The sequence below is a fragment of the Artemia sp. Qi Xiang Cuo genome, chromosome 6 (assembly GCF_049724085.1).
Source record: "Artemia sp. Qi Xiang Cuo chromosome 6, ASM4972408v1, whole genome shotgun sequence".
Taxonomy (NCBI): domain Eukaryota; kingdom Metazoa; phylum Arthropoda; class Branchiopoda; order Anostraca; family Artemiidae; genus Artemia; species Artemia sp. Qi Xiang Cuo.
This window is the reverse complement of record NC_142799.1, coordinates 68,020,214-68,047,921: the sequence shown is the minus strand read 5'-3', so window position 1 is coordinate 68,047,921 and position 27,708 is coordinate 68,020,214. Positions and strand designations below refer to the sequence as shown.

General features: G+C 35.8%; 1 protein-coding gene across 1 annotated transcript in view; it reads right to left on the bottom strand.

The window, feature by feature from the left end:
* LOC148951543 (regulatory-associated protein of mTOR-like) overlaps positions 1-27,708 on the bottom strand; it is a 322,491-nt gene that overhangs the window by 13,859 nt on the left and 280,924 nt on the right. Inside the window, exon 21 of the mRNA XM_089091020.1 lies at positions 7,048-7,216. Within this exon, the coding sequence (XP_088947146.1) occupies positions 7,048-7,216 (169 nt within the window). The remainder of the gene's footprint in view (positions 1-7,047; positions 7,217-27,708) is intronic.

Genomic DNA, 27,708 nt, shown 5'->3' with positions numbered 1-27,708 from the left:
TAGAAATTTACGAAGGAAGAGCATGTGACACCTCAAAGAGTGCCACCTCTAAAAGTTCTAATACGGATTCGTCAGAAACCAGTTCAGAAGAGTCTGATGGTGAATCAGACCAAATAGTAGCTAAAGAAATAGGGAAATCAAGGCCGACCTCAGCAGCCTCACACGGTAAACAAACGATATTAAAAGGGCAAGAATTTTTTAAAAAACAATACAAAAAATTTGACATTATGTCTATAGACAAACCGAAAAAGAAAAAACCACCAGAAACAGAGGATAAAATCACTACACAGTCAGGTAGAACGGTTAAAAAACCTGACAGATGGAAATATCCTTAATTAACTTAAAGGCAAATTTCAAAGATAATAAATTTAACAACCGTAATAAATTTAACAGTGTGCATTTAGAGTTAACCAAGTAAGGATTTGATTAAGTCTTGAATGTTTTATTTTTGTTAGTGTTATTTCTATGCCCTTTCAAAGGATAATAGAAAGGTTGGAACAAAAAATAACCAAAGGTAGGAGGCTCATGGTCGACTGAGAACGACAAACGGTGTTGGACCACGTCTTGTGGGATGCCTGGGGAGGAATTCAAGGTCCATGATTGTTTTTTGTATTTTTTTTTAAACGATCGTTGGAAGTCCTTCAAGTATAAGAAATTAGTATTTTTATGCCAATCAGGGCCAATCAAAACAATACTTAAAGGTTGAATAGAAACTTCAGTGAGCTAAGTTTTCGTTTTTTTGAATGAGAACACTTTGAAAGAAAAACAGAGAGTTTACTTTCTTATAGCTCCGAGAAAAAAAAGAGTTTTAATATCATTATATTATATCTATGACGTATGCAATAACAGAGAGATCACTGTTCTATAGTTCGGTGACAAAAATGTTCTTTAATTTTATTGGTTTATCTATGACATATATTGTGCTCTAATTTTTGTGAAATATTTTCGCAAGTCAGTCACGTTATATCTTACCTATACTGACTCAGGTCTCCCTCGGATTTTCTATGAAAAAATTTGACCCGTGCCCTAACCAAGATGGATATTATCCAAAACAAGAAATTACCAGTGCAGAAGCGTCTAATTATATGAAATATTTTATCTTAGTGCAGATTATAATTATTTTAGGCCTACACATTGCTCATTCATGTGTTTCTTACTCGATTAATATATGTACTAATAGCAAACTATTGGTAACTATAACCAAACAACCTATTGGTACGTTTATATGTAGAATTTCACGGCGGATGTGAAATTATATCTCAATTATAATATGTAAAATTTTAAAACCATTTAATCATTTAAGATATATGGATTGAAACCCTGTGTATGTCCAATGGCGACTAAGTAAAACCCACCAGGAATTCCCTATGAATGTGAAGGTGTTTCTCGCTTAACGGATTCTAATAAGACTTTAATATAATATTTATATATTTAGTGCTGAAATATTTGCTCAAACAATAGCCTTCTAAAAAGATATTGATGTCAGTTCTTCATTATGCTTATATTCTTTGCCAAGCATTAACCGGAATCTACGGAGGCAAGCTTGGAAATCCTGCATCTAATGACCTTATTTGAAAAACGAATATGAGGCACCAATGTGGACTTGCAATTACGGAAAAATCCCGAGACTAAGAACCTCTGCATTTCAGCCGTTAAACCCGACAACCACAAGAGAACGTCTAAGCCAAGAAATAGGGAAGACATCAGAAAACTAGTGGGTATAGAGGTCTCCACTAGTCCTTGTTATGTCTTATTCCCTCATTGTAGTATCGTTTGCGTAAAACCGTGTGGTTATGACGCTGCAACATGCGTTTCTTAAACAGCACGGACATGCGATTACAGCTCTGTCATGAAAAGTATTGGATAATTTGACTTCAAAATTAAATCTATAGTGTAAATTCTGTGTATTTTCTATTGATATGTTAATAATCCAAACAAATATGAATAAATTTCTGTGTTAGATTTCCATCGCGAATACTCGCATTAATGTATTTATTTAATTCTGTCTCATAGCTAAGAAATTATAACCCAATTAATTCGTGAATTATTGAATGTGTATTTACTTCAAAGAACATGTGATTCTGCCGCGTTGTTTTTATTGCAGGAAAGTAAATGGACACTTTGGTCATTGAGTATTACAATAAGCTGCCCAGTACAGATACGACCCAGTAACATATATTTTCATCACATCTCAACCAGCGATGAGTACTCACCATAACTTCTGGCAAATTCCATCCCAGCTTCGTCTAAGAAAACAACAGTTACCTTCGACCGTCGTTTCTTCGACTATGAACCATATTATGTATCAGTTAACACTATATTTGAACCTCAGTATCAAGTGCTTTAACGAACTATATAATCGCATAAACGCTGAGAAACCCACCGGCCAGTACAAGATATAAATACGTAGATTTAGCTGTTGATACTCACTATGTACCCCAGAACAATTTGAAAGTATAGCGGTGATATTTGAAGCTAAACGATATTAAACGATATTTAAAGTAAGATGAAAATTAAGGACATTTTAAGATATTTGAAGAAGAAAATAAAGACAATTTTAAGTGTAATTTTGAGAACTCCATCGATCAGCACACGATAAACGATATTTGAAGTCAAATGACACTTAAAGACATTTGAAGATATTTGAAGCAGAAATTAAAGACAATTTGAACTTTAAATCTGAGAACACCATCGAGAAGTACAAGACAAACGATATTTAACGACATTCGAAGTTGAAATATACTTAAAGACATTCAAAGATATTTGAAACTGAAGTTAGAGACAATTTGAAGTTTAACTCTGAGAACCCCGTCGAGCAGTACAAGATAAACGATATTTGAAGTCAAATGATATTTAAAGATGTTTAAAGTTGAATTTAAAGACAATATATTAAAAGATTAACTATAATATGACTACAACCTGTTTAAAAAAGCAAAAATTAAAAATTTTACGCGATAATAACTTCTATCTATGCCTCAAAAATCCTAAAAAAAAAAAAAAAATTACATACTGAGAAGAAAAACACCGACACCAACAGGGGGACGAATAAATTCCCAATTTATTTTTATAACGTTACTTAACGGTCATTTCCCAGTTGACGATTAGGGGAAACTTACCATTTAAAGACAACTAGACTCGAACTGTTCCATGAAGAAACCATAACGTAAGTGCTTCGAAATTTTTGCCAAGACAAAAGGAGTGAAGGACAGTAATTTACAACAGAAGGGTGTAGTACACTAAGGACACAAAAGGTGATCAATAGATGTAAAGCTACATGTGTTACTTCCTAATAACTTTGACAATTCAAAAATCTCAATAGTGAAAGTGTTTTAATGTCATCAGTGAATATGTTGAACCAAATATTGTATGTTATAAATCATTTATGTATGTACAACAAGTAGAATTAGGTGTAAGATTATTATGTTATTCATTTAACGTTGTGTAGATAGTATGTAGTACGTCATATAGACAGCAAAAAAAAAAAAAAAACTAATTTAAAATTATAATATTCCAAACATTATTGTAAAATTAAAATAAAAACGTTTTATATTTAGAAAAAAAGAAAAAAAAAAATAATTTTAAACTACAAATAGGCAGTTAATAATTAAGGGACGTCATTATTTAATGGGAAGGGTGATATTTAACATTAGTAATATGCGATTTATTTAAAATACAAAAATCAAGTTAAAGATAATTCCGATGTCTTATAATTAAGCTAAATCTAGTCGCAAAGATGAAAAGTCCTTAATCAGCAAAAAGAGAAATTTCATTTCTAGCTTCAGTCAGACAACGGAGCTAGTCATTCGAATTTCGCTAAGATAATTTTAGCAAAAAAAATGCAATGCATAATATTTCCAAGGAAGTTTAAAAGGCAAAAAACTGTGTGAACTCCTGAATCATCTGAAATATCTTTAAGAGCTCATTTGACGAGGATTCCCGTCCTTGGGGCACGTGAGCCAATGGCAGGAAATCCCTATATTACAGGACGATAGAAATGGGTTTGGGATCGGTGTCATTGTGTTTGTCGATTTGAATATGAATTCAGACCTGAGATTGTTCGTACTTTAGATAATCTCGGTCACGCGTGTTGTCATCGAAGTGACCCGTTGCTGTACAATTAGGCATGTAAGTTAAATAAATCTATTGTCTTTTTATATGTGTTTGTTTCTCTTATATGTCTGAGTCTAGTCCGATAATAGGTAATTAGTTCGCCAGTCTCCAAGGTAAATGCTCCCAAAGGAATCTGATCTCCAGATAGCTCAAGAAAGGAGAAGCCACATTTGTATGTCTACATATTCAATTTTCTCTCATTAATTGAGAGCGGTGCTAGCCTAGTTGACACAATCTCCAGCACTATAAGTGACGCTATAGGAGAAATCTCTATCGCCACGAGCAAATCTTTTCTATTACTACAAACATTTCTTCAATGGTACATTTTGTTGCCGTTTGGTCCGTCACCTCCAAGCGTGATCATTTTTTCAAGTGGCAGCTGATTATGCTCAATGTTTGACATAATCTTCCTATACAGATCATCACTTGTCGCGAGGCCCATAAAACTTGTGCATAAATGTATGCTCTGGATTTCGTTTCCGTATGAGGATCAATATTGAACACGTATCTGCAACTCTTTCATACCAGCGTTGTTGGTTGTTTCGTCATATTCTAGTAAAAATATGACTGAATGTCCTTCCCAAGCATTTGCACACAGTACGGATGCAGCGCATCGGTGATCAGATACGTGAGTTTCTTCGCACATAAGGACATTCTATCGGGGATTTTACCGGGAAACATCGCATGTAAGGTTTCGACAATATGGTCTGAAGAGTTAGCAGACATGGAACTCTATACCGTCTGAAGTGTCCATATTAGCTCAGGTTTATAAGCGGCATCAGGCTCACAAAACATGTTTGTACCAACTAATGGTTTATCCTAGGTTAGTTCATCAACTCGAGATTGTCCCATCAGGTGAAGCTGTAGTGAATGTAGTTGAGCAGTAACTGCGGCTTTGTGTTCTGCAGATCGCACGTGTTGGTTTAGCTGAGCAACCACAGCTATGCAACCAAAATTTTCAAGGAGAGTATGCAAAAGAAGGAGTACTTGTCGTTCCCAATTCTTCAATCTTTCTACCGCTGCAATCCGTCTTAGCAAGCCATGAACTATTAAACTTGGTAGGCCCCATACTTAATTGCCAAGCATCACCTGCAAAATAGCATCCAGCGATTAAAAGGCCATAAAAAGGAAGATGTGGATATTTCCGAAACTGGGCCGTATTCGCATCAGCCTTTTATAGCGTTCGTTCAGCGAAGAAACGCATAAGTCGGAAGAAAGAACTCCACTCTCATTAAGCAGAGACTGCTAGCTTATATACTGATCTTCACTCATTTCAGACAGGCCCAACAACACAAACAACAAAACATAGGCTTCTAAGTCAACACCACAGCATAGCCCAGGCAGAAGCAGCTTACTAAGCCCAACACAAAGCATTAGTTAAGTTCAAACAGCTAAACAATTGTAATTAATTATCCATCTACACCGAAAGACGGCACAGTTTACAAGCAGAGTCAAAGTCAAAGCAGAGTCGAGCAGTCAAAATTGCAAATCATGAGCAATGTTCTTAGTGCTCTTCAGCCAAAATATAGGAATAATAGGATTTTAGCCAAAATATAGGCATTTTATAGGAGTGCATTAAAATATAGGAATTTATTGGAATTTATAGGCGAGTCCAAACCCTGCACAAGCCATCATGATTTAACGCGAAACTTAATATACATTGAAAGAGGCTATAATTACAATAATTACTTTTTATTTGAATCTATTTGGATTAATATGGGTTTGAGCGGCATTGCCCAAGAGACTATGTACTGTGGAAAACAAAAGTGGAGGCAGAGGCAAAGTTCAGAAACAGAGGCAAGCTCAGGGTCGCTACAAGCAGGACTGGATTCTACATAACGCTTATGACCCAGAATGAGCTAGCAATATGTCTTTTCTGCGTACCAAGATACTTAACATGTTTTAAGGTCATTCCGTTAGAACAAAATTTCATTTCGGCAGCAGGACTTTCCATTATATCACGCGAAGAGTGTCTTCATAGGGGCAGATTTTTTGTTCGTTTCGGATTAGAACTGACAAAATTCCACTCTTAGGACTTCCAATTCGTTTTTAAAATACTTAAAAAGCTTCTTGTTCATACTCAGGTAAAATGTATCCTCAATATCTTTTTAACCTACCCTTTTTATCAGTTTAAAATACCTGCTAAAAATCAAACACCTATTTCTTTTAGATTTGATACATTCCTCCAAGACAACTTTCAAATATTTCACTTTCAATTTGACATACAAAACGGGATTAACATGGCACCATCACTTGACCGTCTTTCACACAGAAAAAATCTACTTTAGTTGGAGCAAAAGGTATGGTAAATTACAATAGTGGGAACTGGCACAAGTTCCACAGAAAAAAAAACGAAAAAAACAACCAGGGTTTTAATAAAAAAAATAAATAAATAAAAAAAAAGTAAAAAAAAAATTGGCGACACCTTACATTTTTTCAGTCTAATAATAAGTGTCTGATCTCAGTTCCGGACAGAGAAATGATTACAAAGCTTGAAAAAATGCCGGTTGTCACTGAACACTAGATGCCGTCAATAGTTTTTTCTAACGCTAGCGCCAGTTGCCACTATTATAAAGGACCCATACTCTTCGAGTCAGAGCTTAACTCTATACCCGAGTCAAATCTTAGTTACATCTGTCGATAGAAAAAACTAAGATTCATGAATAAGATTTTTTTATTCTACCATAATACTTATATTCCAGAAACGGAAAGCTAAAATGGCATAGAATGGGTTTGAAAATCCTTAATTAAAACATTTTTGTTCTCAATTATTCCCTAATAATTCTACGTTACAAGAAAACTGCTTCCAGACTCAGACTCCAACTACTTCCTAGTTTAAAAAAAATTGAATCCAAACCGTGATTTTTCAATAGCAAATTTTATGACTTTAGCAGAAAAAAAAATAAGAAGAAAGTTAAAAAGAAGAAGTGAAGGTACCTTCCACTAATGATATGCGTCCCAGCAGCCGATGTGCTAAGAAAAGCGGAATCAAGGATCCATCTTGAATGTTCCTTCCATGATATAACCCGAGATTGTTGTGGTTTCTTGCGGCGATCATAGAGTCCAACAGAACCATTCGAAAAACCAGCTAAAATCATTTGTCCACCTGAAAAATAAGGTTAGAGTACAGCGAAATTCAGAATATATTTATGTTTGGTTCTTTTTCTTACATGTATGGATTCATGAAAGGGCCTTGAATCAGAATTAATTTTAAAAAATAACAAATTTTTTCAGAGAGAAGTAAGATGAGTAAGTTCTTTTACTCGTCTTCGTGCTAACATCTTACATCTTTTGACAAAGAAAGCTTAAAATCGACATCTTAGCAGTAAGATCTTGCATCATACGGTTTTCTTTTTCCAACGTATTTTATCAGTCTGCCCTGATAAGCAGTCTAAGAAAAATGATGAGTATTTCATCAAAGTTCTCTTATCATTGTTCTTATATGGCTGAAAGATGGCGTCTTTCACACTTTTTGCTAACATCAGTGAGCAGTGAGATCTTAGTGCAAAAGAACGGGCCTAATGCTTCACAGTCGATCATGGACAGAGCAGTGGCGCTGCCTACGTAAAGAGCGAAGTGGGCACAATGTATTATTATAAAAAAAATTTTTACCAGGGCACTCCGTATGGAAGGAGTTGTCGTAAAAACTTCAAAAGGGGCTCATTCCATTCAAAATTGAAAGGACTACTGCCCTTTTTATTTTTTGAAAGTGATTGGAGGGAAATAAGCCCCCACACCCATCATTTTCCCAAACAGATCCAATCAAAATTTTGAGATAGCTATTTTGTTTAGCGTAGTTTAAAGGTCCGGAAATTATGTCTTTAAGGATGACCAAGCCCCCACAGACCCCAGGGCAAGGGCTGTAAAATGTGCCCTGGGACAAATAAGGTTTTTACAGAAAAAGCGGTTGTATAAACATCGGAAGGGGCTAATTCGATTGGTAATCAAAAGTTCTAGTGCCCTTTTTAAGAGCCAAAGCGATCGGCGGGCAGCGACCCCCTCCCCAAACGTGGTACTTTCACAAAATACATCTGATAGAAAATTTGAGATAGCCATTAAAAAAAAAGTCTAAAGATGATAGGCAGTGCAATTGCGCTGCCTAAGTAAAGAGTGATGCGGGCACTTAAAAATTTCGAGACAGCATTTTTTACAGCGTAGTTGAAAGGTCATGTAATTAGATCTTTGAAGATTACAACCCCCCAGAGCCCTCAGGGCAAGGGTAAAGTTATACCCCGGGGGCATATAAGGTTTTTATGGAAAGGATGGTCGCACAAACTCCAGAGGGGGCTCATTGGATTGGAAATTGAAAGTTCTAGTGCCCTTTTTAATAGTCTAAAGTGATTGGACTGCAACTAGATCCCCTCCCCTCGCCCAAGATTTCTGCAAACACATTCAATCAAAATTCTGATATAATAATCATTTTGTTAAGCATATTTGACAGGTCTAGTAATTATTTCTTTGGGGATGACACCCCCTTCCTCTTTACGGCCCTCAGGGCAAGGGTTATAAGTTATATTCGTAGCCCATTGTTAACATTTAAGGTTCTTATGGAAGGGGTGGTCGTATAAACTTTGGATGCGGCTCATTCAAATGGAATCAGAAGTCCTAGTGTCATTTTTAAGAGTCAAAAGTGATAAGAGGGCAACTAGCCCCACCCGCGTATTCTTTTCCCCAAATATATCGAATATAAATTTTGAGACAGCCATTTTGTTAAAAATAATCTAAAGATCGCATAAAAAGGCCTTCGAGGCTGAAATAGCCCCTCAAAACAAAGAGTTCAAAACAAAATGTTCAAAAGGTTTGCTTTTTTAAGTGTTTTTTTTTTCATTAGGGGTGGAATCAAACACATGGTTATACATGTGGAGTCAAGTGTTTTGTCAAATAAGTCAAAGCTTTCTGCTGATGCATTTTGTAATATTGGCCCTGACAACGATCTTTTACAGTTCTTTTCTTATTTTAATTTAATTGCTAGTGTTTGTTGATGTTCTTTTTTGTTTTTCTTTTTTATTATTATGTTTATACTCCACTTGTACTACTTGTTGTCTTGTAGTTGTGGGTAATAAATGATTGATTGATTGATTGATTGAAATGTAGAGTTGACTCTATATATGGAGTCAAATAAGTCAGAATCATAGACGGCGCGCTAGCGCTGCCTAAGTAAAAAACAATGTGGACACAATGTGTTTTCTTTCTTTTTTTCTCCATACCCGGGCACTTCGTATCGAATGAGTTGTCGTATAAACTTTGAAAAGGGCTTATTCGATTGGAAATTGGAGTGGCTAGTGCCCTTTTTAATAGTCGAAAGTGATTGGAGGGCAACTAGCCACCCCCCCCCCCGAAGCCCATCATTCCCCCAAACACATCCAATCAAAATTTTTAGATGGCCATTTTATTCAACGTAGTTGATTTCCAGATAGAAGATTTCTTATTAAGTAGGATAGTGCCCCAAAGCCCACAGGTAAAGGATTTTATTTTATGCCCTGGGGACACTTAAGGTTTTTATAGAAGGCGTTGTCACAGAAACTTCAAAAAATGCTCATTCGATTGGAAATTCAAAGAGCTAGTGTCCTTTTTAATAGTCGAAAGTGATTGGAGAGCAACTATCCCCCTCCCACGCCCATCATTTCCCCAAACACATCCAATCAAAAGTTTGAGATAGTACTTTTGTTCAGCGATGTTGATTTCCTGAGAGAAAACGTGCTTTCGAGGAGGAAACTCCCCACAGCCCTCACGGCATGGCTTTTCAGTTAAGCCCTGTGGGTATATAATATTTTTATAGAAGAATTTGTAGTAGAAACTTGAAAAAGGGATCATTCGATTTGAAATTCAAAGGTCTATTACCCTTTTTAATAGTCTCGAAAGTGATTTGAGGAAAACTAGCCCCCCTCTCACGCCCATCTTTTCCCCAAACACATCCAATCAAATATTTTTGATACCCATTTTGTTCAACGTAGTTAAAAATTTTGGAAATTAGGTCCTTAAGGATGACAACCCCCCCCCTCTACAGCCCTCAAGGCAAGGGTTGTAAGTTATGCCCTGGGAGCATATAAGGTTTTTATTGAAAGCGTTGTCGTAGAAGCTTCAAAAGGGCCCATTCAATTGGAAATTGAAAGGGCTAGCGCCTTTTTTAATAGTTGAAAATGATTGGATAGCAACTAACGCCCCTCTCACGCCCGCCATTTTCCAAAACACATCAAATCAAAATTTTGAGATATCTATTTTGTTCAACGTAGTTCGAAAATAATTTCAATGATTTAAAGAACATGAAAATTGGAACTTGGAATATTACAACATTAAAAAATGACTATCGTATCGACATTTTGACTGACGAATTCAGACGATTCGAACTGGATTTATTAGGAGTTTCAGAAACTCTTATCCCAGGGGTAGGAAGCATGAAATTAGGTGATATAGAATTTGTTTACTCAGGCTGGAAGGATGGGGTACATAGACAGGGAGTAGGGCTGATGATGAATAAGGAAGCTGCTAAGTCTTGTTTAGGCTGGGAAGGTATTAATAATAGAATACTAATTGCTCATTTTATGACTAGAAAGTTCAGGGTATCAGTTATAGTAGTATAGGCCCCTGTAGAACCGACTGACGGAGATACTAGTGACTCAGATGAATTTTACTTACAGTTATAGGATCAAATAGACAGGGTCCCAGGTAGAAATATGATGTTATTACTGGGAGATTTTAACTCCCAGGTTGGTAGAAATAAGGATAGATGGTATCCCAGCTTAGGTAAATTTGGTGTAGGAAAAGAAAACAGTAATGGATACAGACTTTTGCAATTTTGTAGGTATAACAATCTAGTTATAACCAATACGGTGTTTGGTCATAAAATGGCTCATAAGCTAACACGGTATTTACGTGATGGTAAGACAGCAAACCTTATTAATTATGTTATAGTAAACCGAAGACTGCCAGGATCAATACAAGATACTAGGGTATATAGGAGTGCTGTTATTGATGTTAAAAGTGAAGATCACCATCTAGTAGTATCTAGGGCTAATTTATAGCTGAAATTTCGGAAGGGTAACTACCTCCCGGGAAGTTATGATGTTAGTAGACTCCAGGATGAGAATTTGAGAGACTTTCCAGGAACAGTTGAATACTAAACTTGAGAGTTTAAAATTTGATAATTTGGAAGATGGTTGGAATAATTTTAGAAAATATTTGTGAAGTTGCTGAAGGTGTATTAGGGAAGAAAGCTAGAACTGCAGCTAGGAATATTAGTGAAAAAGCTTTATGTTTAATAGAAAGGAGAAAGGACTTGTACAAGAATTATCTGAGTGATAGATCACATGAAAACAAAAGAAATGCAAAGAAAGTGGAGAAAGCATTGAAATATGAACTAAGGAGGTGTGAAGTGGAGGCCATGGATAAAATTGCCGAGTATTTAGAAGATGCAGCTAGACGGCATAATAGTAAAATATTGTACTGGCACGTTAACAAATTGAGAGGTAGTAGTCAATCCGGACTTGTCCCAGTTAAAGATAGGAATGGGGTCGCAATTAGCGATAAGGCAAAAACTAAAGCGAGATGGGCAGAACACTTTGAGAAGTTGCTTAACCGAGATAGAGTTGCAGTAAAAAATATATAGTAAAATTAAAAAGTTTGTGATACCTTGGATGTGAAGGAAGATTTGTTTTGTGAGGAGGAATTAGCAACAGTACTAAAAGGATTAAAGAATAATAAGGATTAAAGAATAATAAGGCTCCAGGTGCTAATAGTGTGGTAACTGAGTTTCTTAAGTATGGTGGCGCGGTGGATAGAAATAAGTTACTGAAGATTATGAATATTATTTTTGGAAAATGGGAAGTACCTAACGATTTTAGGAAAACCTTAATTAATCCACTATATAAGAAAGGTGATAAAAATGATTGTTGTAATTATCGAGGAATTAGTCTGGTCTCTGTAGATAGCAAATTTATTAGTAATATGATACTTTTTAGACTGAGAGATGACGTAGACAAAGTTTTAAGAGAATAGAAGTGATGTTTTAGAAAAGGTAGAGGATGGGTTGACCAAACTTTCACTTTTAGGTTAATAATTGAGAAGTGACGAAGTTTTCAAACACCTTTGGTCCTCAGTTTTATAGATTATGAGCAAGCGTTCGATCCTGTTGATAGAGGAGATTTAGTAAAGGTTTTATCCTTGTATGGTATACCAGACAAATACATTAAAGTGATTAGTGCTATGTACGAGAATAACACTGCTGCGGTTAAGGTAGGAAATGAGGTTAGCAGCTGGTTTTGTATTAAATCAGGAGTTAAGCAGGGTTGTGTTTTACCCTCCTTTGTATTGATCGTTTTGATGGATCTTATCTTAAGAATCTCAAGAAAGACAATGGGAGACCAGGAAATCAAATAGGGAGGGACAATTCTCCTGACCTTAGGTCATATTGACGATATAAGCATTTTAGATGAAAGTGTGATCAAAATGAATGAATTTTTAGAGGTTTTGCGAGTTCAGGGTGCTAGAATAGGTTTGAAAATTAATGTTAGGATCACTAATGCTAAGAATAAGTGAAGATGAAAAGGTGACGTTGGGTAATGAAAAGATTTATCAGGTGGAAAGATTCACTTGCCTTGGTAGCATTATTAGTAAAGACGGTGCGATCAGTGAAGATGTTAAAAGTAGAATAGCCAAGGCTCAGGGTGTTTTTTCACAGTTAAAAAAGGTCTGGAAGAATAGGAAGATAAGTCTGCAAACCAAGATTAGAATATTAGAAGCTACAGTGATGACAGTGGTCAAATATTGCTCTGAATCATTGACGCTCTGAAAAGCGGATGAAGATTTGCTAGATATTTTCCAGAGAAATTGCTTAAGGATTGTTCTGGGTACCCGGCTGACTGACCGTATTTCAAACAATAGGCTGTACAAAAAATATGGTTCAATACCGCTCTCTTGGTCTATAATGAAAGAATGGTTTAGGTGGTTAGGGCACGTTGTGCGGATGAAGGATGACAGATTCCTAGAGATTGTTCTTTTCGGCCTACCCTATAGGGCTAATCGGAAAGCAGGTCGTCCCCGTCTGGGGTGGGAGGACGTCATAAAGTAAGATTTAAAGGAAATGGGAACTTCGTGGGCAGGTGTAAAGTGGAAGGCTTTGAATAGATTGGGATGGAGGAGCGTGCGTAGCTGTGTTGGCCTCAGGCGGCTTGGTGCTGCAATAAGTTATTAGTAGTAGTAGTAGTAGAATGACGCCCTCCCCCCCCAGCACTCAGGGTAAGGGTTGTAAGTTATGCCCTGGGGGCATATAAGATTTTTATTGAAAGTTTTGTCGTAGAAACTTCAAAAGGGCTCATTTGATTGGAAATTGAAAGGGCTAGGCCCATTTTTAATAGTTGAAAGGGATTGGATAGCGACTACCACCCCTCTCACGCCCACCATTTCCCCAAACACATCCGATCAAAATTTTGAAATAGCCATTCTGTTTAACGCAGTTGAAAGTTCTGGAAATTTGGTCTTAGTGAATGACAACCACCCTAACAGACCTTAAGGTAAGGGTTGTAATTTATGCCCTGGGGGCATATAAGGTGTTTATAGAAAGCGTTGTCGTTTCCAAAAGGGCTCATTCGATTGGAAATCAAAAGGCCTAGTGCCCTTTTTAATAGTCGAAAATGATTTGAAGGCTTGACATTTTTTCAGAGGCAACGCTATAGCGTTGCCTATAGTACAGGCCATACAGCTCCAATGTTTTATTAAAAAAAAATTTCCAGAGGCACTTCATATGGAAGGGGTCGTCGTAGAAGCTTCAAAAAAGGCTCATTCGATTGGAAATCGAGAGTTCTAGTGCCCTTTTTAATAGTCGAAAATGATTGTAGGGCAACTACCCCCCTCCCCCACGCCCATCATTCCCCCAAACACATCCAATCAAAATTTTGAGATAGCCATTTTGTTCAGCGTAGTTGATATTTTTGAGGAGGATATTCCCCCACAACCCTCAGGGCAAGGGTTTTAAGTTATGCCCTGGGGGCATATGAGGTTTTTATAGAAGGCGTTGTCGTAGAAACTTCAAAACAGGCTCATTCGATTGGAAATTAAAGGGCTAGTGCCCTTTTTAATAGTCAAAAGTGAGTGGAGGGCACCTAGCCCCCCCCCCACGCCCATCTTTTCCCCAAACACATACAATCAAAATTTTGAGATGGCCATTTTGTTCAGCTTAGTTGATTTGCAGATAGAAAATATTTTTTTGAGGAGGACACTCCCCCAGAACCTTCAGAGCAAGTGTTTTAAGATATGCCTTGGGGGCATATAACGTTTTTATAGAAGGCGTTGTCGAAGAAACTTCAAGAAAGGCTCATTCGATTGGAAATTCAAAGGGATAGTGTTCTTTTTAATAGTCGAAAGTGATTGGAGGGCAACTAGCTCCCCCCACACCCATCATTTCCCCAAATACATTCAAGAATACTTTTGAGATAGCTAATTTGTTCAGTGTAGTTGATTACCAAATAGAAATTAATCTTTTAAGCTGAAACATCCTACCAAACCCTCAGGGCAAGAGTTTTAAGTTATGCCCTGGGGGCATATAAGGTTTTTATAGAAGGCGGTGTCGTAGAAACTTCAAAAAAGGGCTCATTTGAATGGAAATTCCGAGGGCTAGTGCCGTTTTTAATAGTCGAAAGTGATTCGAGGGCAACTAACCCCCCTCTCACGCCCACCTTTTCCCCAAACACATCCAATAAAAATAATAAGATAGCCATTTTATTAAACGTAGTTTTAAGTTCTGTAAATTAGGTGTTTTGGAGTTACAACTCCCCATAAGTTCACACGGCTAGAGTTGTAATTTAAGGATTCTCTGTACTCTTCACACTATGTTTTATAGATGATGCGGTTGCATAAGATTTAGAGAGGACCCATTGAATTGGCAATTGGGAGTCCGTCATCAATTTTTAATAGTCAAAAGAGATGGAAGGGCAACTAGCCCCTCTTCCTCCTCCACGCCCTAAATGAATCAGATAAAATTTGAGATAGACATTTTGTTAAAATAGTTCAAAGTTCTGATAACAAAAAACTCTGGTACCAACACAGCCCACGAGTGCCTGTGGGTAGATATTGTAAGCAAGGCTCTGGGGCATAACTTCTTATGGGGGGCTTATCACTCCTGGGAAGGGGTTTTGTATAGGAAGAACACATAGGAAATCTATAATAATTATTGAATTTTTAGGTTAAAATACATACTCTGTGATAGATGAAAAAGTGCTTTGGCACACAAATTGCTATTAAGGTCAATTCCAAACAGTCGTGATCCCTTTGTGTCAGCAAGTGAAATGGTCTAAACCCCCTTATTGGAGCTATGTTTCAATCCATTCATTGTTGTCAATCGCTGTCCACAATTTATGCAAGCTGTGTATTGTTCATATACAAGGTTTTTATCAAAGAGGTAATCGTATAGACTTTGAAAAAAGCCTCATTCGATTTAAACTGAAAGTTCTAGATCCGTTTTTTAAAGTCAAGAATAATCGGACAGTAAGCTCCCCTCCCCCCCCATGCCATAAAAACTTGAAACTTTTTGCAATCAAAAACGAACAAAACTTAATTAAAAAAAACTTTCCGAAAAATAAGTTTTTCAAAGAAAAGTAAAGGCCATTTTAAACTTAAGCTCAGGAGATACAAATATCTGTTAAAATTCCAACTCAAAACGACAAGAAATTACTATTAAAGAATAAATTAAAGCCACAACGAACATAAATTAAATAAACAATCATAGCAAAAAAACATACATCAATTAATAATATAAATGAATAAATAGATCTTAAAACGAGTAATGCTTAGATTGAATATGCAAATGAAGATTAAAACAAAAAAAAATATTTTGCTATTAAAGTATAAATGAAACTTAAAACGAACAGAAATTAAACAAACAATCAATGTGAACAAACATACAATATATTAATGTAAATGAATAAATAAATTTTAAAACAAGTGGAAATTAAATTGAATACGTAAATCAAGTTTGAATCAAATAAAAATAACTGCAAACAAGAGTTTGGGTATCGTCTCACTGCAAAAGCCTAAAACCTACTGCGTCACTGGCGCTTTACTGAAAACGAATTATATTACAAATGTTTTTTTTTGTACTTAATATCGAAAATAAATATTAAAAGTACAGTAAAATTTTGAAACGGTGAACTTTTAGCAAATAATATCATTATGCATCAAATATTCAGTTTAATTTATTAATTCTTTTCAAAATTGGTCAATACAAATATAGTTTCACTACAAGAAAAATTATGATACTGCCCCCTTCTTTAACTGTAAAAACCTAAAGCCTTCTGCGTCATTGGTGCTTCACTGAAAACGAATTACTCGTATATTACAAATTTATTATTTTCCAGTTCTTACAGCATTGAAAATGAAAATAAAAACTACAGTGAAAAACTATCTTGAACCGATGTATCTTTCAACAATTAATATCATTATATATCTAATATTCAATTTGATTTGGCTTATACTTTCCAAGACTGTTAAAGACTCATATAGTTTTGCCATTTTTCAAAAAGCCATTTTTTGTAACTAATCGTGTTGGTTTGTTATGAAAACATTCTCTGGCTTCTAGGCATTTCTATTTGAGCGGAAAACTGCACCTCAAACTTTGTGGAACATGCATTTTCTTGCATGAAACACCAATATATAATAAAATGTCAAGTTTCAGAGTGTTCCACTCGCAAGCAAGTGCCATTGGTATTTTTGAATCCGCGAGGTCAATTTAGGGGGTGGAGGGTAGGCTAATTCTCGTAGCAGCCCCATTCCGTCGTGGTATGGTTCACATTTTCAACACCCGGCGTCCGGACTATCATATAATCTACCAAGCATACAACTACCCCAAATCAGTATCAATAAATAAATGAAACCCAAAACGAACAAAAATTAAAATAAATTTTAGAGTCAAACTCAAAACGAGCATAAATTAATGTGAGTAGGGTTCAAAACCCCTATGCTTTCTAAAAGCCAGAATATAATTTGTACTTTACTGAAGAAAAATTCAAATGATTTTACTGAAAACAAATGTGCATTGTCAATTTAATATACATATGCTTATATTTATTTAGTAAAATCTTAATAAATTTTTGATTTCTTAAAGTAACAAAAGTGAAAATATTTCAAAGAATTGTTTTCAGTAAAGCGCCAATGACGCAGTAGGTTTTAGGCTTCTGCAGTGAGACGATACCCGAACTCTTGTTTTAGTTATTTTTATTCGATTCAAACTTGATTTGCATATTCAATTTAAGTTTCACTCGTTTTAAGATTTATTTATTCATTTACATTAACATATATTGTATGTTTGTTCGCATTGATTGTTTATTTAATTTCTGTTCGTTTTAAGTTTCATTTATACTTTAATAGCAAAATATTTGTTTTTGTTTTAATCTTGATTTTCATATTCAATCCAAGCATTACTCGCTTTAAGATCTATTTATTCATTTATATTATTACTTGTTGTATTTTTTTTGCTATGATTGTTTATTTAATTTCTGTTCGTTTTGAGTTTCATTTATTCTTTAATAGTAATTTCTGGTCGTTTTGAGTTTGAATTAAATAAAAAAACAAGTTTTTTTAACTGAAAGTAAGGAACGACGTTAAAACTTAAAACGAACAGAAATTATTCCGTATATGAAGGGGGCTGTCCCCTCCTCAACGCCTCGCTCTTTACGCTAAAGTTTTTTATTGTTTTAAAAAATAAAGTTGTGAGACAGAGTCAAACTTTAGCGTAAAGAGCGAGGCGTTGAGGAGGACAGCCCCTTTCATATACGGAATAATTTTTGTTCGTTTTAAGTTTTAATGTCGCGCCTTACTTTCAGTTTAAAAAACTTGTTTTTTTTTATTTAATTTCTGATCGTTTTTTAGTTAATACAGCTTTTATTTTGGCTCACCGTCATTTAATAAGTAAACAAAATTTGCATAAAAATTTTAATTCTCTTTTTCTAAATGGATGTCTCTAAATTCTGTTATGACGTAATTTACAAATTAACTTACATAACTAACTTATATATTCGTATATTTTTCTTCTAGCAAAAAATAGAAAGTTGAAGATTTTTGCAGATATGAGCTTGAAACCTATGTAATAGGGTTTTTTGATACGCTGAATCTGACGGAGAGATTTGAATTAAAATTCTTTAACTTGTAAGGGATGTTTCCCCCCTCTTTAAAAAATCGGGTAAATTTGCTCACGCTCGTAGCCTTTGATGAGTAATATTAAACTTAATAAAATTTATATATTTAGAATCAGCATTGTAAACCCATTCTTTTGATACATTTATTGATATCAAAATTCCGTTGTTAAAAGTTTTGATTACTATTGAGCCGTATCGCTTGTTTTTTTATTGTTTTTTTTTATTACGTATATGTTATTACGTATATGAGGAGGTTCTCCCCTTAGTCAATACCTTGCTCTTTACGTTAAAAGTTAAAAACAAATTTAATTCAAAAACATCAGAATCACAAAGGCCGTTTAGTTAGAATAGATAGCTCTTTTGAAAGCACTAAAGAAAACTGTAGCGTAAAGAGCGAGGTATTGACTTTGGGAAGAACCCCCTCATATACGTTATAATTTCTGTTCGTTTTAAGTTCTAATGTTGCTTCTTATTTTCAGTTGAAAAAAACTTGTTTTTTTTTAATTTAATTTCTAATCGTTTTTTAAATAATATTTGGAAATCTGGCGCCCCCTTCATAGAAATGTCCCCTACGCCAAAGAAACTACCTCCACGGAAAGATTCTCCCGAGTAACCCCCTCCTCCAGCCCTATCCTCCAGAAAAAAATCCTTCCTGAAAATGTCTGTATACTTCCCAATAACCAATAAATAATACTGGCAAGTCCGGCGCCCCCTTCATTGCACTTCCCCTTCCCCAATGCCAAGTTTCTTCAGGGCCAGATCCTGCACCGTAACCCCGACCCACCCCCTTCCCCCCCTCACTACCAGAAAAAACCCTCCTGAAACCGTCTGTATACTTCCCAATAACCAATACTATATGTTAACATTGGGTAAAGTTCATAACTTTTAGCCCTCCTCGCGGGGACTTCAGGGGATTAAGTCATCCTAAAAGATATATTTATCATAATTTATCATATTATCATGCTGAACAAAATGGCTATCTCAAAATTTTGATCGGATGACTTTGGGAAAAAAATGAGCGTGGGAGGGGGCCTAGTTGCCCTCCATTTTTTTTGGTCACTTAAAAATGGCACTAGAACTTTTAATTTCCGTTCCAATGAGCCCTCCCACGATATTCTAGGACCACTGGGTCGATACGGTCACCCCTGAGAAAAAAAAACAAAAAAACAAACAAACAAAAAAACAAATAAACACGATCTTTCTTCTGGCAAAAAATGCGAAATTCCACATTTTTGTAGATAGGAGCTTGAAACCTCTATAGTAGGGTTCTCTGATACGCTGAATATGATGGTGCGATTTTCATGTAGGTTCTATAGCTTTTAGAGGGTCTTTCCCCCTATTTTTGAAATTCAGCCAAATTTTCTCAGGCGCGTAACTTTTGATTGGTAGCACTAAACTTGATGAAAGTTATATATTTGAAATCAGCATTGAAATCTGATTCTTTTAATGTACCAATTGGTATCAAAAACCCGTTTTCTAGAGTTTCGGTTACCATTGAGCCGGGTCGCTCCTTACTTACAGTTCGTTACCACGAACTGTTTGATTTTAACAGGTATTTGTATCTCCTGAGCTTAAGTTTAAAATGGCCTTTACTTTTCTTTGAAAAACTTATTTTTCGGAAAGTTTTTTTTTAATTAATTATAGTAAATATCGATGTGGTTATTATGTATTATTTTTTGTTGTTGTTTAGACCAGGACACTTCGTATCAAAGGAGTTGTCGTGGGAACTTTGAAAAGGGCCTATTCAATTGAAAATAGAAAGGGCTGATGCCCTTTTTAATCGTCGAAAGTGATTGAAGGGCAACTAATCCCCCTTCCACTCCCACCCTCCCATTTGCCCATTACGTTCAAAAACTAAATGTTGCCTTAAGATTAAATCAAAATGCACTGTGATAATGGTATTTCTCAATAAGGCATCTCAGCAGTATCCCAAGAACGACTGAGGGTATTATGTTGAAAACTTTCGGGGCTACTTCTGCTCTTAAAATTTAACCAAATCAAAATAGCGTAAGTGTATCCAAGCTATCAAAGAAAGTAAACAGATTTTTTTGCGAATGGTATCAAGTTTTCCATTTCAGGTCAACTAGAGGAGGTATAAAACTAAATTAAACAGAACCATTTGTGTCCAGATTTTTAAAAGGGTGTATGTTGTTCAAAATGGCTGAAAATTTTTCTGCAGCCTACGAATAGCAGGCCAAACAATAAAGTCTTAAAAAACGAAAAGATTTAAAGTATTGTTTTCTTTTTCCCTGAGAAGACTATGTCAATATAAAACAAACAGAAATTAATTAAAAAAAACTTTTTCCACAAAATAAGTTTTTCAAAGAAAAGTAAAGAACTCCATTTAACAAAAAATGAGCAAAAATAAAATAAAATAATCTACCAAGTGTGAAACTACCACAAATCAGCATCGATGAATAAATGAAACACAAAACAAACAGAAATTACAATAATTAACCAAGTCAAACTCAAATAGAGCAGAAATTAATATAAGTTGAGCGCAAAACCCCTATGCCTTCCCAAGCCCAGAACAAAATTTGTACTTTACTGAAAAATACAAATGAATTTGCATTGTCAGTTTAATATACATATACTAAAATTTAGTAATTAAAGTGTTAATATTATCTGATTTATTAAAGTTATAAAAGTAAAAACATTAACATTTTTTCTGTAAAGTGCAAATTTAATAATTTGCACTCTTTTGAGCTAAATTTAATAATTTCGGTGCTCAAAAAATTTGAACATATCTAAAAACTCGATGCTTAATGTTAATTCAGGGCAAAGGAGCTTCAATAAAGTAATATATAATATAAAGATAAGATTAAGTTTATTGTTAAATTCAATTGACCAAGTTGAATAATTCTGTTGACCCATCTTCCTCCAAAAAGTGTATCAGCATTCAGATTAGCTAGATAGCAACACAAAGCTTTAGTAAAAAGGAAGAAACTTTTACATCCAATTAAGCCTTAAACAACAAGAAAATTGTTTTCAAGCCTACACATCGGCCAGTATGGAAGAATTCTGGAAGTCCTTGCGTGCACCAGGTGATCAGTCAAGGGTGATTCAGGAAGTTAATTCCTGGCCGACATATCTTGAAAACCCGGAGGGTCACAAGGACTTAGCTACCCCCACCCATTCACCCACAAGTATACAACGAGTCGATTGATTGAGTTGTCAGTGAATTCCTTCTCCCATGGGATTCTTACCAGCAATTACAGGAAATATAAGAGAAAGAATCAAAAACAAGTATAAGGGTCACCGTGGAAGATCTTCTCCAGGTGTTGATGGAATCCCCTCTAAAGCGTATAAAAAATTAACGGGATTCCTATTGCCAGTTATCTTAAGTTTGTTTGATGCGGCCCTAGTTTTGTGCAGATGTACAGCAGTTGGTTTTAAAAGCCGTTGTTTAAAAAGAGTGACCGCACGATGCATAGTAATTATCGCCCAATAAGCCTAGTGCAAACTATTAGTAAATTCTTGGACAACTTTTGGATGCTTTATTAGGGTACTGGCTAGATAGGGTTAATATTATAAGCGAGACGCAAGGTGGATGTTGAAAAAGGTATTCAACAATTTACTGGGTTTTTATACTTATGGAGATGTATTGCAGGGGAAAGGATAAGCTTTATGTCAATTTCCTCGACATTAAGAAATCATTTGATAGCACAGCATTGATAGACCTATTTTGTTACTTATTTAAGATTGGGCTCCCTAAGCTATTTGTTAAATTGTTAATTAATATGTACGAGATTACTTTATCTGTAGTTATCATTGCTAAACAAGGTGTATCTAGGTCATTCGGAAAGCCTTCAAAGGAATCCGTCAAGGAGGCAAGGTGTCACCGAAGCTCTTCATTATATATATTAATGATTTGGCAGAGTACCCTGATTGAATAGAGATGCGCCCCGGCCGTGTTACTAGCGAATACTCTATTTTCTTTTTTACTGTTTGGTGATGACATGCAGCGTTGCCACTGTCCGGGATTAATCTCGGTTGTCCGGGATTTTTTTTTTCGGTCCGGGATTTTTTTTGTGTCCGGGACGTTCGGGATTTATTTAATAAAAACCGGGATTTTTTGCTAAAAACCGGGATTTTTGCTAAAAAACGGGATTTTTTATTAAAAAGAGATTTTGAACGATTTTGGCTGATAGTCTACTGTTTTTTTCTGTACAGTATCACGAATATTCTCTGTTTTTGCTAGTTCCCTCTGGATTTGCGCTATTACACTGTAGAAACAATTTTTTCGTTCCGGATTTAACTTTTGAAAATTGGAGTCGAGCGGCGACTTCGAATTTTAAACGTGCTTTAACATTGCAGGAAGTATTGAAAGTAGTCTCAACTGACGCCACCGTCAAGAGGAGACTTAAATCTCTCAGGTCAGTGCCCCGTGCAATGCCTCGGGCAAAGTTAAACTCAGAAAAGGTAAGTAAAAAGCGTACGGCATTCTACTTATTCTGTATATATATAAGTGGAATAAGTTTAAACAGGGATCTGAATCTCAAAGTAGAGTTTTTCCCCTCGCTGATGGTGCTATTCCCAAGAAGCTTAACTTTATTTTGTTAACTACTGAACTATTGTATTATACCACCTATAAAATTGATCTTTGTTAGGTTACCCTGCATAGGCCTAACTTATTAGGTTTCTCCTAATTTTCTTGAACAAGTAGGCTAGCCTAGGCTATTTGATTAGGCTGATTATTTTAGCCATATGGATTGCTGAATGTTTTGAATGCATTGATAGTTAATAGTAGAGTATAATGGCAAATACACAATTTAGTTTAAGCATAGCTTAGGCAAATTCAAGAAAATACTGCCCAATCTTAAACACATGATCCTATAGGCCTTGTAGGATACAAAGCCACTCAAACATAAATAGATTCAATCCCAGACATGTGCTGTAAAGAAAAATAAGGCTACTAGGGTTTGCTAACTTTTCTTTAAGCTTAATTTTCAGTATAAAAAAGTTTCTGAGATCACATTGAGCTAATCCCAACAAGGTAATCTAAATCTATACATATGCAAGACTAAGAGCTTGCTTGGAAATGTAGGCTCTATTTGAATGAAATTATGCTCGTTTGTTTGTCCAAAGTTAGTGATTATCCAAACACCAGGGGTGCTTGGATAATATACCCAGTTCTTCATCAGCAGCTGATGTGTATTACCAAATAAAGCTAGTTTAAAGAAAAATCAAACTGTTTTGTTAAGCCTAAAGGTGTATCTGGCTTTGTGGGGGAATAGACAAGGAAATAGAAAATCTAATGGTATATTTCCTTTTTTTCTTTATCTGATTTCTCCCCTTTAATAAATATTAGAGCTAAAAATATGTTTTGCTATTACTAGGCCTAGACTAGTCTATCTTTACAAAGCCTATCTTTAGTCTACTTAAAATTTCCTTTTCCTGACCTAGCCCCATTTTCCATGTCCTGACTTGAAGTAAAATCAAGTAATTGGAAGCATTGCATCAAGCCACAATGTCCATTGGGCTTGTATACATAATGGGCTGGGGCTTGATGGCAGAATTTGCTTCAACCAACTCATTTTTTTTTTTTTTTTTTTTTTTTTTTTTTTTAAATTACCGACTGGCAGGATCAATACAAGATACTAGGGTATATAGGAGTGCTGTTATTGATGTGAAAAGTAAAGACCACCATCTAGTAGTGTCTAGGGTTAATCTAAAGCTGAAGTCTCGGAAGGGTAACTACCTCCCAGGAAGTTATGATGTTGGTAGACTCCAGGATGAGAATTTGAAACAAGCTTTCCAGGAACAGTTGAATACCAAACTTGAGAGTTTAAAAGTTGACAATGTGGAAGATGGTTGGAATAATTTTAGAAAAGCATTCTGGTAACATGAATTTGTGTGGGCTTTTCTACCTCCCACCACCCATTTCCAGACATATTGTAAGATGACCTCTTTTTTTAATTTCAAGGATAAGTTTTTTAGGTAGAGAGGAGGTAACAAGAAAAATCTTTAGTCAGAACTTTTGAGAATCTTTTAAATTTCTTTCTATAAAATGTCCATATAAATAGACTAGCATTAGATTTTATGATTTAGGGGGTCTGCAGTATATTATACTTCTAATCATGAATTATGATGCATATGCAGTGCTCTTTCTTTCTGGAGAAGTTTATGTTATACAATAAATAAAATACCTATTAGGTTTCGATTATGAGAACTAGAAATAAAGATAGCTCAAACGTCAAAATAGCTGGATTCAAAAATTGACTTTACACAAAAGCAGCAAAAATCGAGGTTTCAGGGAAATGCAAGGATCCCTACAGATCCAAAAGTAGTAGAAAAGCCGAAAGTACTGCGATATGTCCTTTAATTTGAGTCAGACAAGTTTATAATGTCCACAAAAATTTTCTGTAATGTGATTTTGTGCTTGATAGGCTTAGAGAATTACAAATTAAGTATAGTGTACTGATATCACATCAACTTTATTTTTTTTAAGAATATATATATTACTTTCTTGTCCACTCGAGGACCTAGTCTTTAGCATTCTGACCATGTTTCTCTAGCCTGACTATATTTGTGATCATGCATTGAAGGAATAAGACTTTGCAGCCAAAAATCTTATAAGGCTTTATTTCTACATTTAACCTTGGCCTAGGTGGGTCTGAATGAAACAGAAATTCCAGTATCTAGAAAGTATTTGTTAGAAAGAAAAAAGATCAAATAATATTCCTCTGACTTATACAGTATGACCGGTGGAAGATTTTGGACAAGAGACAGCTAGTGAATCAGCTAAGCATTGACAATAATTGGTAGATCTGTAAATACTTAAGTCCATGGGCGTAGGCAGGGGGGGGTTAGAATAGTCAGAATGCTAAAGACTAGGTACTCGAGTGGCCAAGAAATTTATAAATATTTAAAAATAATTAATATATATAAAATATATATTAAAATATAATATATATTAGTATAAATATTTAAAAATATTAAGAAAAAATATTTATTTTCAATTTAAAGGACATAGGAACGCAAAAATAATGATAATACCTTCATTCATGGTTAAAAATCTCAATTCATATCCACCAAGCCTTTTTTTTAAAACGGTTAGGGATTTTCAAGATTTTGAGGCCAGACGTCATAATTCCTACACAGTGCTATCCGAGACCACGGCCGCAAAAAATTTGAAAATCGTTGATGTGACTTCTTACCCTGGTTGATTTAAAATGAAGGAAGAAAACAGAAAATGCAGTCTCTCTGCCTGCATTCCCTTATAGCTTTTCGTTAGCTTCTTCTGTAGCCTTTCATCGGCAACTGAGGAAAAATCAGCCAAAGATTATTTCGTCGCAAAACACCAGAGGGACGCTGCAAGCCCACGGACCAAATAGTAAATTCGTAAATAACAAACTTTTGAAAAACGCTACGAATTTCGGGTTTTGATGGGAAATAGTGTTTTCTTGGGTCCCATTGAGAATTTTTTTTTTCTTTTTTTATTTTATTGTTCATTACCCGACAACCTACACGCCGGGATTGCGTTTATTTATAATTGTACTATATTTCGTTCGGTTTTTGCCCCCCCCCCCCTTCCAAAAGTCTGCCAACGCCCATGCTTAAGTCTGCTCTTTTACCGATGAAGGTCATTCGTCTCTTGTTTGCGAAAAAGCGGAAGAGTCCTGAGACTACCCATGGAGAGTCAGGATTAGCTGCCACCACAGGTTCGTCAGATCTTGAAAAGGAAATATTACTTACGAAACATCCACGTCAAGAGCACGACGCTGGCTGTTCTGCCGACGCGGATTCGTCACATTTTGAAAACGAAGTGTTTACTACCGTACGCCCACATCGACAGTCCGACTTCGATAATGAATACTCCTCCTCTGAAGATTCAGAGGACAAACATTCTTCTGAAGATCTAACCGAAGACCTTAGCAATAGTGACGAGGGGTCAGAATTTGATCCAAATCCTGTGTCGTCGTCGGAGTCTGATAATGCTGAAAATGGGCGGCATTCTTTGAATGAGAAGAACAGAAATCTTAGAAAGGATTCAGTGAAAACCAAAAATGCGTCATCTTCCAAAGAGATTGGGAAGAGAAGAGAAAAACGTGCAGTCCAGAAAAGCAAAGGCAAGAAAAATTATGTAGATAAGTTCACCAGCAAGTGGCTCCATTTGCCCGAATTTAAGGGCTGGCTTAAGGCAGATGAAAAAGATCCATCAAAAGCTTACTGTAGATATTGCTCAAAACTACTTAAAGGAAATAAGTCTGCTATGAGACGGCAAGTGCGTCGACAATTTCATGTTACCGCTGTCAAGCCTAAAATGAATCAAGTACCAGCTTTGTCGTGTTCTTCAAAAGAGCTCCAGGAGCAAGCCAAACTAAAAGACAATTTTTTAGGCCTTGAAATGGGCTTGTGTGTGTTTATTGTGAAAGAGAACCTTCCGGTTTCTAAAATGGATCAGTTGCCTGACGTTTTAAAAAACTACATAAAAGACTCGCCGACTGTTAGTGGTCTTGCTTGCGCCCGGACTAAATCTTCAGAAATGATCAAACACGTTATTGCGAAAGAAAGGGAAGAGGAACTTGCTACTGATCTGAAAGGATGCAAATTTTCGATAATCGTTGATGAATCTACCGATGTTTCGTGTATGAAGTTTTTAGTGATTCTAGTGCGTTATGCCAAGAAGGTCGAAAACGATCTTAAAGTTGTCGAAGAATTTTTAGCAATGCCAAAAGTAAAAGATGCATCTGCGGCTGGGCTAAAAGCATTAATCGTTAATGAGTTTGTCACTAGGGGCATTCCTGTAGCAAATATTATTGGTTTTGCTTCTGACAATGCTAGTGTTATGTTAGGCAAAAACAATGGATTGGCTACCCTCTTGAAACAAGAGCTACCATGGCTAGTGGTACATGGCTGCATCTGTCTTTCTTTTGCCCTGTGCTCTGCTGCTGCTTGTGAGGCACTGGATTCGTCAGTAATCCAATTTAGTCATGACATATACAACTTTGTCGCCTTTTCACCAAAACGCAAAGAAGAGTTTAAGGAATGCCAGGCCTTTTTGAATATTGCCGAACATGCCGTACTTTATCCAAGTAAAACAAGATGGTAGGCCATGGAGCAGGTGGTGCAGAGATTATTGGAACAGTGGCCTGCATTAACCTTGTACTTTCAGTCGATGATGCTGACAGAAATACCAGCAGCCAACGCAATATTGAAGGGGCTACAAAGCCATGAGTTGCAGCTCTATTATATGTTTCTCGGGTACATTTTGCCTGTGGTGAATAGGCTGAATTTACAGTACCAGAGTGAAGATGTTAGGATTCACCTGATTTTGAAATCTGTGAGAGATACTCTGGGAGAAATTCTGAGAAACTTCATGAAAGAAAATTCTCTGCGAAATAAAGATCCCTTTGAAGTTGACGTCTTCAACCCTCATAACCTGAGACCTTTTAATGAGATTTACTTCGGTGCCAAATTTGATGTTCTAGTCAAGTCGAAAAACTTGCGTTTATCCTCTCATCAGGTGAAT